Raw genomic sequence first — 20,745 nt, 5'->3', positions numbered from 1 at the left:
AATCAAATGCTGTATATATATATATATATATATATATATATATATATATATATATATATATATATATATATATATATATATATAATTTTTTTATTTTTTATTTATTTATTTATTTTTCACACATGTGCATGGTTAAAGGAATCTATTATCATTTCCTCACCCCTTAACATAATCCTGTATGCCTTTATTTGTCTGTTGGCCACAACAATACAATATATTTTGAAAAATGTTGGTACCCGAACATTTGATGGTCACTAACGTTACTATGAAGGCTAACGTTACTATGGAAATGATAATGACCAATCATTCTGGAAGTAAACTAATCCTTCGATAAGTAAACATTAAAACCTTTCAACAAACAACCACATTCAAGGACTGTTGTATCATACAAACAGTATTTCTTCGCTTAATACGTTTAACTAGTAAGTTATTTGACTCAGTACCTTGAAGCCAGCAACCGTCTTCTAATAACTTTTGCCTGTAGTGCTCCTGCTCTCCTCCAGGTTCGAGGCTAGAATAGTGACGTGCGAACAAATTAGTTTAGCATGCAGCGCTCTCTGTTGGTGAAAATTAGCGTTACTACTCGATGGTTATGTTATATGTCGTTCACTTTAACGTGCATTTAATTTTTCAGGTTTTACATATAGTATGCAGTGCTACGTTTTAACGTTATATATTTGGCTATATTTGGCATATTTGGCTATTTCTATAACTGGAGCTATAAAATAACGCAAAGTGTTGTGTTTGCAATCCTGACAGAAATTTTAAATGGAACAATGTCGGTGTCTTTCTATTGGCTCAAAGACGGAAGTGACGCATGCCGGCCGGTGGCGGGAACGTGTTATCCGCCGTCTTCGTTTCGGGCCGCTCCGTCATTCTTTACATAAACCCTAAACAATTAGCATTATTGCTATTATACCTATTTTTACATTTAAATGTTCTGTCTGTATCAGATATCGACGGGCTTGTGACGTTGCTCTGAAGATTTAATCAACGTCAGGAACACAAACATCACAAGAGTGCGCGAGACCGACCATTATCGGAAAATATTAATAGCACAATGAGCTTTTTCAACCTGGACCGGTTCCGTTTCCAAAGGGACAACGCGGTCGGCATTCACCGTAAATCACCGGACGGCTCTAACTCAGACAAGGAGAATCAGCGGGGTAAGAATCGAACCAAGCGTTTCTTTGTTTACCGTGTATAATAATGGCTGTCTCTTAAAAACTACTAATCACAAGGCAAAAGTAATGTCTATTACTCCCTCCTTAAACTTTTTCTGTAAAGATTTAAAAATATTTTATAATTATCTGACCTCAATTACAAGAAACAAGAAAGCAATAAAAACCTCTCTAATAATGGAAAAAAATATCTGTACAATCTAACATTTTAAATATGATTCATCCCCTCATATATACGTTACCTTTTTTGTTTAATGTATGTTCTGCATCACTAAGTTTTGTAAGACTCACATATGTTATCATATAATCCTGTATGCTTGTCAGTTATATGCTTCAATAAAAAAGCTGTCTAACGTTACTTAGCATGTCAGACATCAAAACGCTTTTGTTGAGTGTGTGATAGTGTTAATAGGGTGGGAAATTAGAGTTTTTCTCTTGTGTTTGTGATAAATTCAAATTCTCAACTTTCTTACTAGCATTCCATTTTTATTAACCATTAGCGTACCAGACATAGCGTTTATTAACCATTAGCGTGCCATGTATAGCCTTCTCTTATAACACATGTAACGTAATTTGTGTAACGTGACAAAGTATGTTGTTTGACAAAATGTCTTGAATCTTCTCTCTGTAGCTCACCAAAGAAAGGCAGATGGTCTGGGTCCATCAGGCAAGACATCAAGACAAGCACTAGAAGATGTCTCTTCAGATGACGAAGTTATCAGGATGGGCAAGTAAGCGAGACTAGGATTTTGTCAAAAATGATACAATGACAGTCTTTCAGCTCTTTCTGTAGATCTAGTTACATTGTTACGAGTTGCTACACCTTTTTTTGTTTGTTGTTACGCAGCATCTATGCACTAACACATAATAATGCAATTACCTAACAGGGATTCAACATCAGATTTGCAGCACCATATAAACAAGGACATGGAGGAAAAAATCATCAAACTGTTAGAGATATTCCCACAGAAGAGCAAGAAAGATTTACTAGAGGTAATGAGAATGTGATGAAATGAAGGTAATTGAAAAATTACCTGAACTTTTTGGCTTGTTTGCTGTGATCTAACTTGATGTTGTGACAGGTCATCGAGAGCACCAGCACCCTGGATGGAGCTGTAGCACAATGTTTGATAATTTATGGAGATGAAGGTAAACCTGTTTTTATTGTAATTCACATTCAGTCAGTGATTTCATTCTTTTGAGGTTGATGGCAGTATTCTGCAGGCTAGGATATTTGCATATTTAAAACAAAGTGCCATCAATTACTCATCTTCACATCATGACAAACTTGTGAGACTTTTTGTTCATATTTGAAAGGCAAATGAAAATATTTTTAAACAAGTATGAAAGATTTCTGCCTCTCTATTCAAGGCTGCTCAGATAAACCACATGTGCTTGAATATGAATCAAAATGAATCAAGTCATATTTCAAATTTATTTGACTAACAGGTTCAATTTGGTATTTTATTCACATGTAAATCAGAATCTTAATCATGCCTGCTTGATAGACAAGTACAAACCTCAGTGTGTCTTGCACGATCTCTCATGTGCTGCATATTTCAAGAATGAATCAAGAGAGTCAAGAAAACAATTTTGAGCTTTTGTGTACATGTCAGAATGCTGTTAACATGGTTTACTGATCAATCCTTGTATGTGAGCAAAAGCCCAAATTAGATTTGTTGTTTATATAATGCTATTGTGTTTTCAAAATCTCAGATCATATGGATGTTTTATTTCCAAATATCTTTTATGAATGTTTTGAAGTGTTGCGTTATGGGTGAATTTCAGTAAAGGTAAAGCAGTCTTTCCTTGGATATGACGAAATGCGTATTCATTTGTTTTCCAAAGGTAAATTAATATCTTGTGGGTTAGGGATGATTTGAGGGTGAGTTAATGAACAGAATCATTTTTGGGTGGGTTGAATTAAGTCATAAAAGTAATTTGTGTTTGGGTTTTTTTGCTGTTCAACATGCTTATTATAATAAATGCAATCAAGGCTTTTTTATGCAGATTCGGGTGGGCCCAAAGACAAAGGGGGCTTTGGTGATGATGATGATAATAATCAGCCAAAGAAGAGGAGAAAAATCCAGGTGAGATTCTGTTAAACCCAGCATAATTTTAATATCCTTAATAGAGAGTAGGACTGAACGATTGTCATGCACGTTTATTTATAAAGTAGTTTAATTATAAAACCCCAAAAAAATCATTCTGTGATATTAACAGATTTTGTGTAGCTTCTCTGTGAACCACGGCCCTTTGTAGTAAAGGCTTACAGGTTTAACATGAGCAACATGTGCAGATAGAATTATGTTTTTACTAAACTTGCTTCATAGCTTCAGGTGAGTGTTTGAAATAAGGCTTCTGCGAAATGTGTCTTTTAAAACAGGATAAACATGCAGCATATTTCATAGTAGCATTATAAGCAGCGACAAAGGCATTGCATCAATGCATACTTTATTATGAGGAATATTATAATAAGAAATCAGATAAACCATATGTTGTCGTGGTCATGTTTATAAATCTCGTTGGATCAAATGAAGCAGTTTAATCTTCTGTTTATTTTACGCTATAAGAATTTCCCATAGACTGCTACTTCCTAGGTTTTTATCGAGGCATATTTGGTTCGTCTTGTTGGAGGCCCTCTGGCCTTCAGAGGAGATTTACTGCTGGTCACATCACTGTACATTCCTCAAATGATGTGCAAGACAATCACGGCTTTTTCTAAATTGCAAATGTGATTTTGTTGTGTTATCACTCAGCCTTAATAGAAAGGACCTCATTTTAAAAATCGGATTATTCTGATTTAGCGTTCAGATTCTTCAGAGTCTGAAGATGAAGATTCTGAGGATGAGGAGAGCGAGGAGCCAAGCAGAGAGAAACAGGAGGCCCTCCTAAAGAAGCTAAAAAGGAAACTGCCTGACATTGAAAAAGAGGTCAATAAAGCCATATTGTAGATTTTTAAAAAGCATTGGAGCAGTCAAAAGTTCTGGAAAGTTTATGTCTTTATCTTAACAGGTCTTAAGGGATGTCCTTAAAGAGCATGACTGGGACTATGAGAATGCCTTGGGATCACTGCTTGTGTTTTCATCAACAGGTGATTATTGAATTTTGTCTACATTTGAAGGTTTTATTAAGTCTAACAATTTAATGTACAAATGAATAAACCTAAACACATCTATGCTCTGTTAAAAATTCAGATTCAAGTTCACCAGAAGATCAGAAGTCAAAACAAAAGTCAAAATCCTCGCACTCTAAGGAAAAAACTGACAAAATCACACAAAAGCCCTGCGGCTCTTCTAGTCTGTCTCGATGGCTGACAGCAGGATCATCTCATGTGCCTGAAGTGTCAAGCATGTCTGCTTTAAAAACACAAAAATCTGCAGTCAGCAAAAGCACAAGCAAGAACTCATCCTTTAAAAGGAAGAGGAGCGATGAAATGCCGCTAAATGATGTCAGTGCCTCTGAGGATGAAGATGAGATTGACAGTGATGTTGATAGTATGTCTGATGATCAGGATTCGGAGGAAGAGGACAGCATCTCTGGCACTCTCCAGGACAAAATCATTCAGTTTCTTCAAGATGCTTCCCTTGATGAGCTCGCCCTGATATCCGGCTGCTCGATCAAAAAAGCCCAGAAGATCATTTCACTGAGGCCTTTCAACACTTGGAAAGATGTGGTAAGGATCTGATGTCTGCTCTCTGTATCTTCCTTGTTAATCTTCACTGTCAGTTATGTTGTTTGGAGTTGTGAAGTGCTCAAATGGGATTTGTTCTTTAGCTGCAAAAGCAGAGATTCAGGTTTGACATTTGTATTTGCCTTCTGACAGATTTAACGGTATTTAATCTACAAGAATGTCACTTTTTATTGAAATGTGCTTATGAGACTTGTTCCCAAAGCAACTCATAAAATTCAATTACAGTCAAGCCAACAACATATGCAAAGTGTCACGTGTTTAGATTTGTCAAGTGAGAGCAACATGCATTTGTTTAGCGCATTTGCCTCTAGTTTCAGTTTTGCCATAAATTCACAAGGTTTTGTTTATAGTGAAGCCCGTGCATGTATGTATGTTGAGTCAGGGGAACTACAATGCATTTTCATTCATTTTCTTTTCGGCTTAGTCCCTTTATTAAAAAGCACCTGGTCGAAACCCACGCAAACGCAGGGAGAACATGCAAACTCCACACAGAAATGCCAACTGACTCAGCCGAGGCTCGAACCAGCGAGCTTCTTGCTGTAAGGGCGACAGCACTACTTACTGCGCCACTGTGTCGCCTACAATGCATTTTATTATGCATTATTATTATTTTTAATAGAGCTACCAGTAGCCTGTTTTTCATTATTATTGTTTTTTTCTATGAAAAATAATTTTTTAAACAGATATACTTATTAAAATGATATTTTGGTCTCCAAACATATTTAGAAATTGAAAGATAATACAATTAAATTCAAGCAAAATATTGAAAAAAATTAGAACCTTCAAAATAGTAACAAATTTTTTTTTTGCTTCTCTTGATTTTTCTGCTTTTTAAATTTGTATTTCATATTTTTCTATAACTTAAACTTGGGTGTACTAGTTTTTGGACCGTTATTGTAAGTTATTTTGTTAGATAAGCTCCAGATTTGGCTTCAGTACTGACTAATCTAATGTATATGCACAAATAATATATTGTATAGCTTCCTATTAAATAAATGAATTTAAAAGATAGGTTTGTGAGGGGTGTGCTTATATATGCTGAGCACTGTATATGCTAATTAAGCAATCCAGACACAGTCTGAGGTGAGAATTTCAACTTGAGAACTTTTGACCTCAATGCATTCAAGACATTTGCCTGTCAGCCACATTTTTTTACCATGTGAGGTGAATATTTCGTAACATTTAATGTTGTTCTGCGAATTATGGCTATAACAAAAAGTACAGAAAAAAATGTTTGCTGTACTTTAAATACAGTGTACAAAAAAATTAAATTCACTATAAAGCTAATATCATCTCAGAAATAGCCTTTATTAGTAAAATGCCCACTCATTTTGTGCTGTACATACTTAAAGTGTGTTTATATGTTTCACATAAGGTAGCACTGTGCTAATTTCACTGAAGCAGAACTAGCCGCCATCTGTGAAATGATTTACATATTGTGAAGTATATTGCAGAAGTCCTGTTTTTTTATATATATATATATATATATATATATATATATATATATATATATATATATATATATATATATATATATATATATATATATATATATATATATATATATATATATATATATATATCTGCCACAAGTTTGCAGATCAGATGTCTGATTTCTTGCAGAATTCTAGACATTTCTAAGTAGGAAAACTACCAATTCCAGTTTTCTGGAATGCAACATTATTACTGAACATGTAAAGCATAATTTGACGCAAATAAAATCATATTTTTTGTTTTTAAATCATTTAAAATAGTTTTTCAGGACCTCAATATGTTATTGTGTTGTAAGATAATGATAAAAAATAATGGTGATGGTGTATATCTGTTTGTTTTAGTCTCTTATGCTAAATGTGAAATGGTTTGAGATCAAAAATTGGTGACTGTTGAAACATTTTTCGATAAACATTGTTCACACAGGTGAACTGCTGATGAAATGGCTTTGGGTGGTGTCTCAATTCCCAATTGGGGAATATAAAGCCGTGTCAGCAAGCCCCAGTTGATACTGAACATCACTTCTGCTACTTTAACCACTCAGCCCAATGCTGGAAAAGCACTGATTGTATTTCTCATCCTTTTAGAAAGAGCAGTTCTTTAAGGATAATGGCCTGTCTATAGACCTGGTACATGGCTGCAAAGTGGTGCTTAAGGAAAGGCAGGTGGTTCGAGACCTCATGGGAAGATGTGAAAAGATTGCACAGAAGATGACCAAAGATGTCACCCAGGTCATAGAAGCAGGCATGGGCTCCATCAAACAACCCAAAGTCCTGAACAGCAAGTAAGCTCATCTCTTCTCATTATACCATTTTAATAGATAATACAAATTTTATTTGTATTTAATGTACTGTTATTTATTTTAAAAAATGTAGTTTAAAACTTCAGGCATATCAGCTAATCGGCTTGAAGTGGCTGATTCTTCTACACCAACATAAGCTGAGTGGCATTCTGGCAGATGAAATGGTGAGTTGCTGCCATCTTGAGTTCATGTCGTCCATGAAATCCCAGGAGGTTATGGATTTCTTTTTAAGCAAAAGTCTATTAGCATGGATATTGGTTATAAGTAATTTGATCTTTCCACAGGGGCTGGGTAAAACTATTCAGGCCATCGCTTTCTTGGCTCATTTGTATGAAAAAGGAATCAAGGGCCCTCATCTTATTACCGTACCCTCATCCACATTGGGTAAGAGACATCTATATTTTAGTGAAAGAAATGCATTTGAATTGGCATCTGAAGTCCTGCTTGAGATGATGGATTGTATGGTCTTTCTTTGCAGATAACTGGGTTCGTGAGCTGGGTCTTTGGTGTCCCAGTCTCAAAGTTCTTATTTACTATGGTGAGAGATTTTACAGGCAACACTACCACCACACTAAACCCTGATCTTTGTATTTATTTAACAGTTTTTATTGTGTAAAGATATCACAATATACATTTTAATGGTTATGGAACAAACTAGGTGTTTTTTATTACATTTTCAACATAGTCCACTTTTTTACTCTCTCCGTTCTTCTGTTTATGCTTGTAGGGTCTGTGGAAGACCGCAGAAACTTGCGACAAGACATTCTCACTGGCTTAATTGATTTCAACATCATTGTATCCACGTAAGTCTAAATGGCGTTTATTGTGATGCGATCCTTATTTATTGTTGCACAGTTAATTTTAAGGGGCAAAGCTTTGTTGATATGAAAGTCAGTTGAATTTATTGGTGCCTGTCTATTTCTTATTTCATCTGTATTAGGTACAATCTCACAATAGGGAATGACCATGATCGCAGTCTCTTCCGTAGGCTAAAGCTGAAATATGCAGTGTTTGATGAGGGCCACATGCTTAAAAACATGAACTCGCTACGCTACCGCCACCTTATGGCCATCAATGTTAGTACAAGCTGTTTTTGCACCATAAATATTGTAAATGAAGTGTAAACCGATGCTTTGTACAGCAATTCTCGTTGTTGTTGTTGTTGTTGTTTTTTTTTTTTCTTATCTACAGGCTGAGCACAGATTGCTACTTACCGGAACTCCTTTACAAAACAACCTGTTGGAGCTAATGTCCTTGCTGAACTTCATAATGCCCTCCATGTTCTCCAGCAGCACCTCACAGTTCTCCAAAATGTTCTCTACGGTACAGACAGTACATGTGTTCTTTTGAAGTAATGCTTTGTGCCACCAAAAAGGAATCTAAATATTGACCAGTTTAAGATCTCAGGGGAATGTTCTTCATATGTGGATTACTCAATTAGCTAAATTTGATAATTAAGATTTGACGAGATCCGGGGTAGTTTTGTTCTTTAAATCCGTAAGCTGTAATCTCAAGAGTACTGTAATGAATTATGAAAAATAAAAATATTGTAATAACATTAAAACAATCAGAATTAAAAAAAATCATTAAACATATAAAATATACAAAATAAAAGTACAAAACTCGATGTGGTACTTATTCCAGGGTTTCAAATAAAATATCTTTGTACTTTTTTAGTTACTAATAAGTACAATTTAGGTAGTAATATATTGCATGAGTCTGACTAAAATGAGAATCAATTTTTATTTTGCTTAAAATCAAGATCATGATTTTTTTCACAATTCTGTAGCTGTAAAACAAAGAATAATACAAGTAGGCTATTGTTATTGTTATTCTTAAACATATGGTTAAACAACAATGATAATATTAGGCCAATGTGTTGGTCTACTGTTGGTTAAAATGCTAAATTTTGGAATCGGGCAGCCTTAATATATACTTCTATGATATAAGTGTTGACCGTTTTAAGATACAAAGGCTAGCTTTGAAAAGGTACCGCACCCAGTTTATTACATTTGAGTTTGATAAAAGGCCTGGCTAATATTCTCATTAAGAGATTTCTTCTCCTCCCCCCCCCCCCCCCCCCCCCCCCTCAATTATAAAATCGACTGGAATCATGCTCATGTTGAGCTCTAATATGCATTCTTTTCTTTTTCTTTTGTTAATGTTGTTTTTATTTCAATAGCCAGGTATCTCTTAAGCCACAGGATTAAGAAACTGGAATACTATCCCAAAGAAAATCCGCTCTAATAGTAAATTTAAATAAATCGCTAAAGTCCTGAGACATGAAAGTGTAAAGCCTGAATAAATAGCCCATAAGAAATGTGGAAAGTTATTTTTGCAATTAACAAACCGCTTCATTAACTATGAATTTTACGTCATTATGTTGCTGTTCTGCCAGCCAATTGCTGCATTGCTGATCATGATTTCAAGGATTGATGGGTCTGCCACTTTGTCGATTTGCTGTCAAGATTAAAAGATCCATCATCTGGATCATCTTATATTGTTTAAGCTAGGACTGCAGTAATCACTATATATCAGTAAAGAATACTCTCTTACTTGTTACCCATCTGCTTTGTTTCAGAGGTCCTCAGAAGAGGAAAGCAGTTTTCACAAGGACAGAATCGCTCAGGCCAGACTTATCATGAAGCCATTTATCTTGAGACGAGTCAAGAGTGAGGTACACATTTTTTATTTAGATTTTTTTCATTGTGATTATCAGGTCTTTGATATTTATTACACACACTCCTGAATTGATTAACCACTGTGCAAGTCTTATGGAATATGCCATTAATCTGTATTGCATCTTCTGTTGTGAACAATTTTGTTTAAAAAAATGTCTCCGTATATCATTCTAGGTGTTGAAAGAACTTCCACCAAAAATGGAAATGATTGAAATGTGTCCAATGAGTGATGCCCAGCATAAGCTGTATGACAGACTTTTCAAAAGACTCAAGAAGACTCCAAATGGAGACAGTATGTACTATTCCATTTTATGCAAACCATTATGTCTAGAAGTAATGAATGCTGAAAATGTATGCATAGGCTGTCAGGAATATTCAGGGTCTGTATAAAAAGTGTGACTGTTAAAAACCATTTTCTGTCTCTGTGCGCCTGTCCTACGCTTTCTCTCATCTCTTTGTCCTCAGAGAGGGAGCTTTGCAATGTGATGATGCAGTTGAGAAAGATGGCTAATCATCCGTTGCTGCACCGACAGTACTATACTAGTGACAAATTGGCTGCCATGAGTAAAGCCATGCTTAAGGTGAGCAGTGGAAAATTTAACTGTATAGGAGGTTGAATAATAAAGCTGAACCGTGCCTCTAAAATAATAAGATTTCATCATGGATCCAGTGCTGGGTGCTTGTTTAATGTAGCAGGAGGCTGTCCTACAGTAGTTTTCATCAAAATCAGGGGCCTTTACATTAAGGTTGGGCCGATAAACGATGCCATCGTCCGTCGCCGATAGACATCGCAATGCTGAGCCGGCATGGCAATCCTCTGCCTCACCCCCGTCGCAAACCTGCTTGCGGAAAATACACACTTAGGCCAAGTTTACACGAATGCATCTTAGTTTTAAAATGGCATTTTAGAACGAAAACGATCCATGTCCACACTGGTGTGTCATCTAGCATTTCTGAAAAGATCTCCATTCACACTATAACCCTGAAAATGCTCATGATGTGACCACACACAAACACACACAGGCATGCGCTGCAGCATACGCACAGTCAGCAGCCAGTGCTCTGGGCACAAAACCCCAGAAAGCAGTGCATGTCCATTTATCAAGGATGTACCGCTGGATTGCGACTCAACTATAGTTGTTATACGTGATATTTAATTCATCTTGTCTCTATCTAACGACTCTTCGTTTTTTTTTTATCTAACAGGTAACGTGTCACAGCGTCAGTACACTGCCTCAATCTTTCGCTTTCAAGCTTGTACTTAGTAATTTTAGTGAAAACCTCAGATACTGTTGGTTGGTTGCTATTGGTTGTGCACCTTTTTTGCCAACCAAGTTTGTGGACGCCATTTTAAGGACACAGAGTACTCTGCGTATTCACGCCAGAGTCCAGCAAAAAAAGTGATTGACAGGTGGCAATTTGTGTGTAACTTATCTTTATTTATTTATGATTTAGTTATGGATAAGACCTTGCGGGTCAGGTAGTTGAAACGGTAGGCTACAAATAATTAATTTGTTATGAATTAATTATTCATGAATAATTAATTCACTGCTGCCTATGACGACGACATCCATCGCGATGATTCACATTAGACATTGTACGATGCCAAATTGGTCAACATCGCACAACCCTACTCTACATTGCTTAATGGTTTAAAATAAGATTAAGCAAGCATTAAAACAACATCAAGTGTGAAGGTTTGTTAATTTACTCAATAACAACAACATGATTCCCATTTTGGGAAAAAAGCTCAGTATATCAGGTATTTAAGGGTGTGTTCATGCGTAGAAGGTTTGTTTAGATTGTTCTTATAGTGCAGTTTTAACAGGTTTTCCATTCCTAATCTTGATGTTACCCATTGTAGTTCAATCTCAAGTGAATAGCCTGGTCGCTAGTTCCTATAACTTTGTAAAATTCAATTCGATTTTAATTGTATAGTGCTTACTTTATTACGTTATTACTACATTAATCAATTTATGGTGCTGTGTGTAGGGTGGACAGTAGTGGTGTAACGGACCACAAATCTCACGGTTCAGATCACGTTATGTTTTTTTTTTAGTCATGGATCAGACCGTTTTTTGGATCAGCCAATAAGGGGAAGAGACAAATGTGATTTACTTTCCATTTATTACAAAAACAGCACTGCAAGACACTTGGTTTAAACAAACAGAATTTGGAACCTGTAATTTTATTAAATATGAAATGAAGAAAAAAAACAGCTGAAAAGAAATAAATTGTAAAATATTCAGTACTGTGAAAAATTCACTGTTACTACTACTGTTGCTGATGACGCTAAATGTATAAATCTAATATTATAATTTGTATAATTCACATTTCATTTTAATCTTATTTTTAATGGTCAGTTTTTCACTCCTAAAACTTCGTTTCATTCATGTTTCATTTAAAGATTTATTCAGTGGCATATTTTTGAACTGGTTGTTGCCACCTTTTGCTGAAATAATGTAATTGCTGCCTACAACTTATGAGCATATGATGGTGATTTTAATCTTTACCATAAACATTAGTGGTTTTATCTAAACTATAAACTGTTATCCCAGTACTTATTTAATATTTGACTGTTTGTAACTTCATAACTAACTCTAAAGACTGAATCTCTTTCTTGATTTTTGCATTTTTCAAACACAGATTTGAATGCAGCAATTCGAAGGATTAATAAACAAATGCAAATCACCATTTATAATTTATATTGAGTGGGTGTTGGGATCCCGATCTTTTAATGATTAATCGTGCAGCTTACATTGAATGCATTAACACAGGCTAAACAAGTAGTGACAGAAATCACCTTTGATAATCCACAAATTAATCTACAAGTTAAAAAATATATATTATTCCGCAGGTCCCATGTGTTCCGAAATCTTTTTGCACTTCCGGTCTCATTCACTTCCATTGATTTATAGGAGTTAAAAACAGCTTGTTAACACACATGTTTGTAGAGCAAGTAGTTTGACCATTTTCTGGCGTTTATTATTCCTAGTCATTTCTCCAATAGGAATTTCTGAAACAATCACAAAGACGAGCACACTTCTGCATTGTAGAATAAGGTCAATACAGGATATAGTGTTTTTCTAAAAAGGTGATGTCTGCTGTATGTATAAAAGCACCTGTTGTTGAGTTGACATGTTCTTCTCTATGCTAGGAGCCAACACATTATGATGCTGACCCTGCATTGATACAGGAGGACATGGAAGTGATGTCTGATTTTGAGCTGCATACTTTATGTAAGGAGTACAGCTCAATTAGTGGATTTCAACTGGAGAAAGCGCTCATCTTAGATTCTGGGAAGTTTGCACTGTTAACCAAGACGCTTGCCAAGCTCAAAGAAAAGGTTTGTTTGAATCCCTTTTAACAATCTAATGAATCCCTTTGAGATTAGTTTGTGTTTTATTGTTTAAACATTATTTCTATATATCCCAAGGGCGACAGGGTTGTGCTCTTTAGTCAGTTCACCATGATGCTGGACATTGTGGAGATTCTGCTCAAACATCTTGATCATCAGTATGTTCGCCTGGACGGTTCTACTCCCATGGCGGAGAGGTAAGCACTGCACTCAACCGAGTATTGATATTCAGGGCTGAGTATCCTTACTACTGCTTTGAAAGAAATTATAACTTGATCTGTCTATTCCAACAATCAAGCTTTCTCAATTACTTTAGCCATACCAACCATTTCTTTAGCTGGGCAGACGCAGTACTTTCTTTTATTAAATCGTACAAAACCATACATTTTTATTTATGTATTTATTTTTTCCCCATTGAGAGAAGTTGTGTGGAAATTGTCGATGGTAGTGGCTCATATCAAATGCAAGGAACTTACGAGCCGAGCTGAGCAGCTCATGAGCTTTGGGCTTGAATTTGTGAGGTTTAAGCAGTTGAAAGAGCTGATCTGTCAATCTACCTAGAGTTGATCAAATTCGTTGTAATTGGTTTCAAAACAGTCATTATTGGCAGCCCCTACAGTATGATGATGCTGTTATCAGATATGATTGTTTAATGCAGACATTATATACACACAAGATGAACCTGCATCCTGGTTTCCTGCATCCTGGTAAAAAACTGCTGTATATGGCAAACATCTACAGCTTGTTTCAGTATTATACTTTTGGAATGTGGAATGGTCTTCCCTGTCCCACGTGGACTGTTGATTCACTAGTATCATTCAAACGACATCTAAAAACTCATCTCTTCTGCAATCACCTAAATCCTTGTGAACAAAATCAGGCCCCCCTCTTCTCTCTTTCCCATTTCACCACATGAAAACTCTTTCATCACTGACACTTGCATCAGATTTGCACCAGACACATTTTTACAAAAACAACTACACTACATTTTGTGCTTCACAGTAGGAATGCAACGATTCAAATTTTTGGTTGTACGATTATAATCTGAGGAATAATCACGGTTTCACAGTTATCATGATTATTATGCATTCATTAATTTTAAAACACTGCTAGTTTAGAAAATTGCATCAAAAATCTTTATTTTAAAGTGTTATTTATTAGGGGTGTCAAAATTGATTGTTTCTTCTGTGCACCGCTATGCAGATGGGTACAGTTCGATATCGGTTCAGTAATAGATCATAACCAGTTATTACGTACTGATGTCATTTATCTCCTATGCTCAGTGTCGTAGTTGTATACTATGGCGATTTGACCTGCTGGTGTGTTTGTGAGGTAACTTTTTCTCTACTCTTGGCTGTTAAAGCGATACTTGTGAATCCAGACATGAGTGTGCCTGAGGTGTTTTCTCCACTGTGTCTATTATGGATTACCTGTAATAATCGTGTATTATGAGCATATACACTGTAACCGCAGCTGTTGTTCCCATGTCACTCATCCGTGAACAGCGCTTTCATTTCTAAAGCCAATCGCAGCCCTTTCTGTTGAGCGGGTGAAGACAATGACCAATCATAGGGGTGTAAGACCTTGCTTGACAGCGCTCAAAATGCAAGCAGAATAATATTTACGTTAGCTTATTTGCTATAAATGCTCATGTTGTTTTCTGTGCATGTATTGGAGTTTTGTTTGAAACATTCAAAAAGAGTTTTCTTTGAGCAGGTTAAATTAAGGGTACAGTTCATATATCTGACTGCTTGTATTAAAGGACAAAATTGTATAACAAATATAAATATTAATATATTTATAGATTTTAATAAAACAAATTCTTGTGTTGTGAACAAAAAATGTAATTATATATAGAAACATCACCAATGCACCGTGATGCACAGAGATATCGAATTGAACTGAATCGATGGCGTGTTAATCATAACCAGACTGTGAGTTCACACCTCTATTATTTATTGCTGCTCAATAACCAATTAATACAGCGCAACTTTAAAAATAAGTGAGAAGTTTTTATCAAAGTAATAATTTAGTGTGGAAATAAATGACAGAACAATGAATGAATAAATAAGTAAAAATAGTGTTTGTCTAATGTAAATCTATGCTACATATATTAGCCAAGTATTTCCCTTTTAAATGGAACAAATATAGTCAAAGGCTGCTGAACCTCTGTCTGAAAGGCACTTTTGATCAAGTCTATTACAAAATTGTTTGGTATTTTTCCTTTTGTATTTTTTTTTTTTCTCTTTGGAGTAGAAATGTCTATCTTCCATACAAAGTCTGGACTGGTCGGCTCTTGTCACGTTACTCACGATGCACTCATGGCATTATTTCAACTAGATGCGCCTGGAAAGCGTGAGCACGTTGTGCCGCTTGTGCGCCGCGTGCATGTTGCTGCCAATAAAATCAGCCTTTAATCTAGTGTGTGTGTTTATTAGCCTTGCTGTACAAGCTCAGGACTTTAAACTTGCGCACAATTGGCATAACTTTTAGTTGCAGCAGTTTTGTTCCGTACAGAAACACGGTGTTGAGAAGGCTTTACGATTAATTAACTGTGACGACTTAAACCGGTTAATCGCTGCATCCCTACTTCACAGGTGAGGGGGCTTGACAAACCACTTATAGAAACACTTTTCTCTATTTAAAAAAAACACTACTTTTTACTCTAGCATCTTATTCTCTGGGCACAACATTTGCTTTAATGTGTGCATTGCCTCTTCTTGTTGAATTGCTGAATGCCTCCTCAACTGTAAGTTGCTTTGGCAAAAAAAGCATATGCTGAATGACTGAATGTAAACTTTTATGAGAGGGAGAGATGGTGTCTCCGAAAGCAATGAAAGCTGTCTTTGTGATTGTTTTGGAATTTGCCAGTTCATTTGTCTTGCGTTGTCATAAATGACTGCTACCAAACAATTCAGTCATGTGTTAATGCACATACAATTTTCCAACCATAAGAATGACACAATGTATGCCTTATCTTAGTCTTGAGAAACAAAACAAATTAATGTGAATGTGGCATCTAAAAAGTATTCAAAGTGAACATATTTGAACAGAATTTGCTGCCTGTCTGAACAAATGTTAAGTCTAATTCAGTTCTCTTGGCTTTTCTAGGATTGGTCTCATTGACAAATACAATACAAATCCTGAAATCTTTGTGTTCCTTCTGTCGACCCGAGCTGGAGGTCAGGGAATCAACCTTGCTTCAGCCAACACAGTGATACTGCATGACATTGACTGCAATCCGTTCAATGATAAGCAAGCAGAGGACCGCTGTCATCGAATGGGGCAGTCCAGGTGAGGGTCAAAACGAGGAATTGGAGCTCATAGTGAACCAAAGCACATGTGGTTTCCAGCAAGTTTAATTTAGTTTTACGTTTTTATATAAAAAAAAATTTGATACTGTTTTTAAGTTTGCTGTACGTTTCAGTTTAGTTTTAGTTCATTTCATTGTTCTGTTAGTGTTAGTTTATTTTTGTATTTCGTTTTTTTTTTTTTTTCATGTTAAATTATACATGTAGTTATTCATGCCTGGTTTCCTTTTTAGACTTTTATTTTGGCAATAGAATTAACCGTAGAACAAGTTTTAAGAAAATATATGTTTTTGCATTTCATGCGCTTGACTGGGTTTATTTTTTTTTTTTTCGCAACAGAACTAGAGCTTACGAATTCTGAAAACTATTATTCATTTTTGCAGTCAATTTAGAATTTTTATTGATTTGGTTTTGCAGTGACTATTTTTAGTTTTGTTTGGTTTTATTTATTCTTTTGTTGCAATTTATTTTATTTCATTTAACAAAAATTAGGCCAGTAGTTAAAATAACTTGGGGTTCCTGATCATGTTTTTGCATTGCAGAACAGTGCAGGTGATCAAGCTCATCAGCAAGGACTCGATTGAAGACTGCATGCTTCGTGTGGGACAAGAGAAGCTGAAACTAGAACAGGACATGACCACTGATGAAGGCGAGTGTCCCTGTACAATTAGTTTATATATTTATTTATGTATGTATACATGTATGTGTTAAGTGATTTTGTTACTGTTTTGCATAATCTAATTAATTTTTTGCATTGAAACACAAGGTTTTTGATGCTGTGCTACAATATTGTCTATTGAACTTTATCTGATTTTTCACCATAAAGGCTTTTTAATGAAACTTTCATTGCTCTGTTCAGGTGATGATGGTGCTATTACTGAACAAATGGCTGAGCTGCTCAAAGTCTCACTGGGCCTTTGAAACTTAAAGAACATTAAAGTCAGACTGAGCTGCTTTGTGTATTTTCCACTCTTCATCAAAATCAAACATGGCAACTACGTGATGTGAGGTTGGTAAGGACTAGCACTTTTTCTTGTGTATCCAGTGTTCAAATTTGAGATGTGAGCTCCTACATGCAACCAAATCTTGGAGCAATGTGCTGGAGGTAAATGAGCTTGTGTTACTCAGGGATCACCTGAAATACTCATTTTAATGAACTCTAATTCTACTCTAGAGATCCATCCCATATGTGCCATCGGAAAGACTGTACCTCACATGTTGTGCTCTGTTTAGCCTGCTCGGGTTGTTTACAGATTTGTGACTTCATAGTCTGAAAACACTGCTGTAGATAATTGGTTATTCTTGTATTGTAACATTTTTGTTGTTTAATCTCTATGTCCTTGTATTGAGTTTTATAAATAAAGGTAACTACATTTCCTTAGAATGTTTGATTAATCTTTATTAATAATTAATAATTTGATTAATCAAGGCTGATGCATTAGCACTGTGGCCCTTAGCATTTACAGTGCATCTGGAAAGAATTCATAGCGCTCCACTTTTTTCCACATTTATATTACAGCCTTATTCCAAAATGGATTAAATTAATTTATTTCCTCAAAATTCTACACACACTAACTTATAATGACAATATGAAAAAAATGATTTTTTTAAATAATTGCAAAATTATTGTAAAATATGTGCAAAATCACATGTACATAAGTATTTATTGACTTTGCTGTGACGCTCTAAATTTAGCTCAGGTACATTCTGTTTCCACTGATCATTCTTGAGATGTTTCAGCAGCTTAATTGGAGTTTACCTGTCGTAAATTCAGTTGATTGGAAGACAGGATTGTCTCGAGGTACAGGGGTGGGGAAGGTTACAGAAACATTTCCGCTGCTCTGAAAGTTCCAATGAGCACAGTGGCCTCCATCCATAAGTGGAAGATGTTTGGAACCACCAGGACTCTTCCTAGAGCTGGCCGGCCATCTAAGATGAGTGATCAGTGGAGAAGGGCCTTAGTCAGGGAGGTGATCAATAACCCGATGGTCACTCTGTCTGAGCTCCAGCGTTCTTCTGTGAAGAGAGGAGAACCTTACACAGGGACAACCATCTGTGCAGCAATCCACCAATCAGGCCTGTATGGTAGAGTGGCCAGAACAATGAAAAACCTGCTACAGAGTGCTCTTGACCTCAGACTGGGGCGACGGTTCATCTTCCAGCAGGACAATAGCCTAAAGCACACCGCCAAAATATCAATGGGGTAGCTTCACAACAACTCTGTGAATGTCCTTGAGTGGCCCAGCCAGAGCTCAGATCTAAATCCTATTGAACATCTCTGGAGAGATCTGAAAATGGCTGTACACCGTCGCTTCCCATCCAACCTGATAAAGCTTGAGAGGTACTGCAAAGAGGAATGTGCAAAAATTCTCAAAGACAGGTGTGCCGAGCTTGTGGCATAATTTTCAAAAAGATTTGAGGCTGTAATTGCTGCCAATGGTGCATCAACAAAGTATTGAGCAAAGGCTGAACATAATTATGTACATGTGATTTTTCAGGTTTTTTATTTTTAATAAATTTGCAACAATTTAAAAAAATCTTTGTTCACATTGTCGTTATGGGGTATTGTGTGTAGAATTTTGAGGAAATAAATGAATTGAATTCATTTTGGAATAAGGCTGTAACATAAAAAATGTGGAAAAAGTGAAGCGCTATGAATACTTTGCGGATGCACTGTAATTGTGCACCAGTTTGATTCAAACTTATAAACATTAGATTAGCATGAATGGCTATCCAGTTTAGAAAACTGTTTTAAAAAGTCTCACAATTAGGACCAGTGTGCAGTAGAAGATCACACAATTTACAGAGTTAGTCAACAGTTTGATTTATTACAAAATAAATCATATTTTTTCTTTATTGACTGAAAAATGCTCCAATTTTTTTCAGTTTTGCAGAAATGTCGACATTTTTTTTACTTTACTGTGCTTTACAATAGATGTATGTGTGCTTTAATGCTCTTACTACTGTTAGGAAATCCCTAATTAAGACTAAAAAGAGACCTCAGTGACTATCCTAATTAAAAATTTTAATGTGCACTGCATTTAAAGTATTCAGTTGGCTGTTTATCAAACAAATTTAAATAAATTTGTCTAAGATAATACAAGTAAACATATTTAAAATGAAGGTTTTTATTATTAAGGATAAACAAAGTGCAAAGCTATTGTATCTGCTAAATGACTAAATGTATTTTGTGTGGGAAAAAGTGTTTTCCTCTAAACTTAATAACTGGTTGAGCCACCCTTAGCAGCAACAACTGCAATCAAGAATTTTTCGATAACTTGCAATGAGTCTGTTACAGCACTGTGTGAGGAATTATTGCCTGCTCATCTTTGCAGAATTGTTGTAATTCAGCAACATGGGTTTTCGAGCATGAACTGCATTTTTAAGGTCAGGACTCTGACTCGGCCACTCAAGTCTGTATTTTGTTGTTCTTTAGCCATTCAGAAATGTACTTGCTGGTGTGCTTTGGATCATTCTGAATCCTGCTGCAGAACCCAGTTTACTTCAGCTTGAGGCCACTAACAGACACCTGGACATTCTTGGCTCCACATATTGTGGTACACAACAGAATTTATGGTTCCATTTGTGAAGTGAAGTGAGCCTTGTCGTGTATGGTTTAGTCACAGAAATTCTTTCAGGCCCTGAAGCAGCAAAACGCCCTCAGACCATCACACTACCATCATGGGAAACACGCCTTCCAAAAAGTAAATAAATTTTGGTATTTTTCCATAAGTCTTGGAGATGATCAAAAGTTGTTTTGGCATTTTTTGTAAAAAAAAAAAATCAGTCAACGGATTAAGCTGAGCTAATCTTTTAAAGTTTAATGCAGTTTTCTAATTATAAGGATATACTTTTGTTTTGTACTTTACCATCACAAGAAGCTCTTTGGGCTTTGTAGCTGATTGTGACAACACTTCTGTCTGTTCAAAATAAACAGAAAAGGAAAGCACTGGAGATTTGCTGCTTTTTCTTTTTGTACCATACCCATATTCAAACATCACCCCAAAACCGAGGTACGTACCGAACTAGAACTTCAGTGTCATTTACATTTAAGTCATTTTATTTAACATTTCTGAAGTGATGACAAGGAAACCTTTCAAAAAAAAAAAAAAAGTGCAAGCAAAAACATTTTTATTACGATTTTATTAAGACAAATCAAGAACAGCAGTGCATACCATTCACACAACAAACTGAGGTTTGTGTGTTAAAATCAATACAATGTTTAAT

At 35.7% G+C, this 20,745-nt stretch overlaps 1 protein-coding gene across 1 annotated transcript; it reads left to right on the top strand.

The window, feature by feature from the left end:
* Positions 1 to 833: 833 nt before the first annotated feature.
* On the top strand, positions 834 to 18,016 carry smarcad1a (SWI/SNF-related, matrix-associated actin-dependent regulator of chromatin, subfamily a, containing DEAD/H box 1 a). The gene is made up of 23 exons (XM_056463471.1): positions 834 to 1,166; positions 1,813 to 1,912; positions 2,069 to 2,174; positions 2,264 to 2,330; positions 3,192 to 3,271; positions 3,989 to 4,114; positions 4,197 to 4,275; positions 4,379 to 4,857; positions 6,954 to 7,150; positions 7,242 to 7,332; positions 7,453 to 7,552; positions 7,647 to 7,706; positions 7,896 to 7,971; positions 8,109 to 8,244; positions 8,360 to 8,491; positions 9,750 to 9,845; positions 10,024 to 10,141; positions 10,315 to 10,430; positions 13,007 to 13,195; positions 13,286 to 13,404; positions 16,319 to 16,501; positions 17,061 to 17,167; positions 17,378 to 18,016. Exons 1-23 carry the CDS (start codon positions 1,061 to 1,063, stop codon positions 17,437 to 17,439), a joined length of 2,925 nt encoding a protein of 974 aa, XP_056319446.1. The 5' UTR covers positions 834 to 1,060; the 3' UTR covers positions 17,440 to 18,016.
* Positions 18,017 to 20,745: the final 2,729 nt, after the last annotated feature.

This window comes from Danio aesculapii, chromosome 8 (assembly GCF_903798145.1).
Source record: "Danio aesculapii chromosome 8, fDanAes4.1, whole genome shotgun sequence".
In the NCBI taxonomy this organism is placed as follows: domain Eukaryota; kingdom Metazoa; phylum Chordata; class Actinopteri; order Cypriniformes; family Danionidae; genus Danio; species Danio aesculapii.
This window is presented reverse-complemented; position numbering and strand designations above follow the sequence as displayed.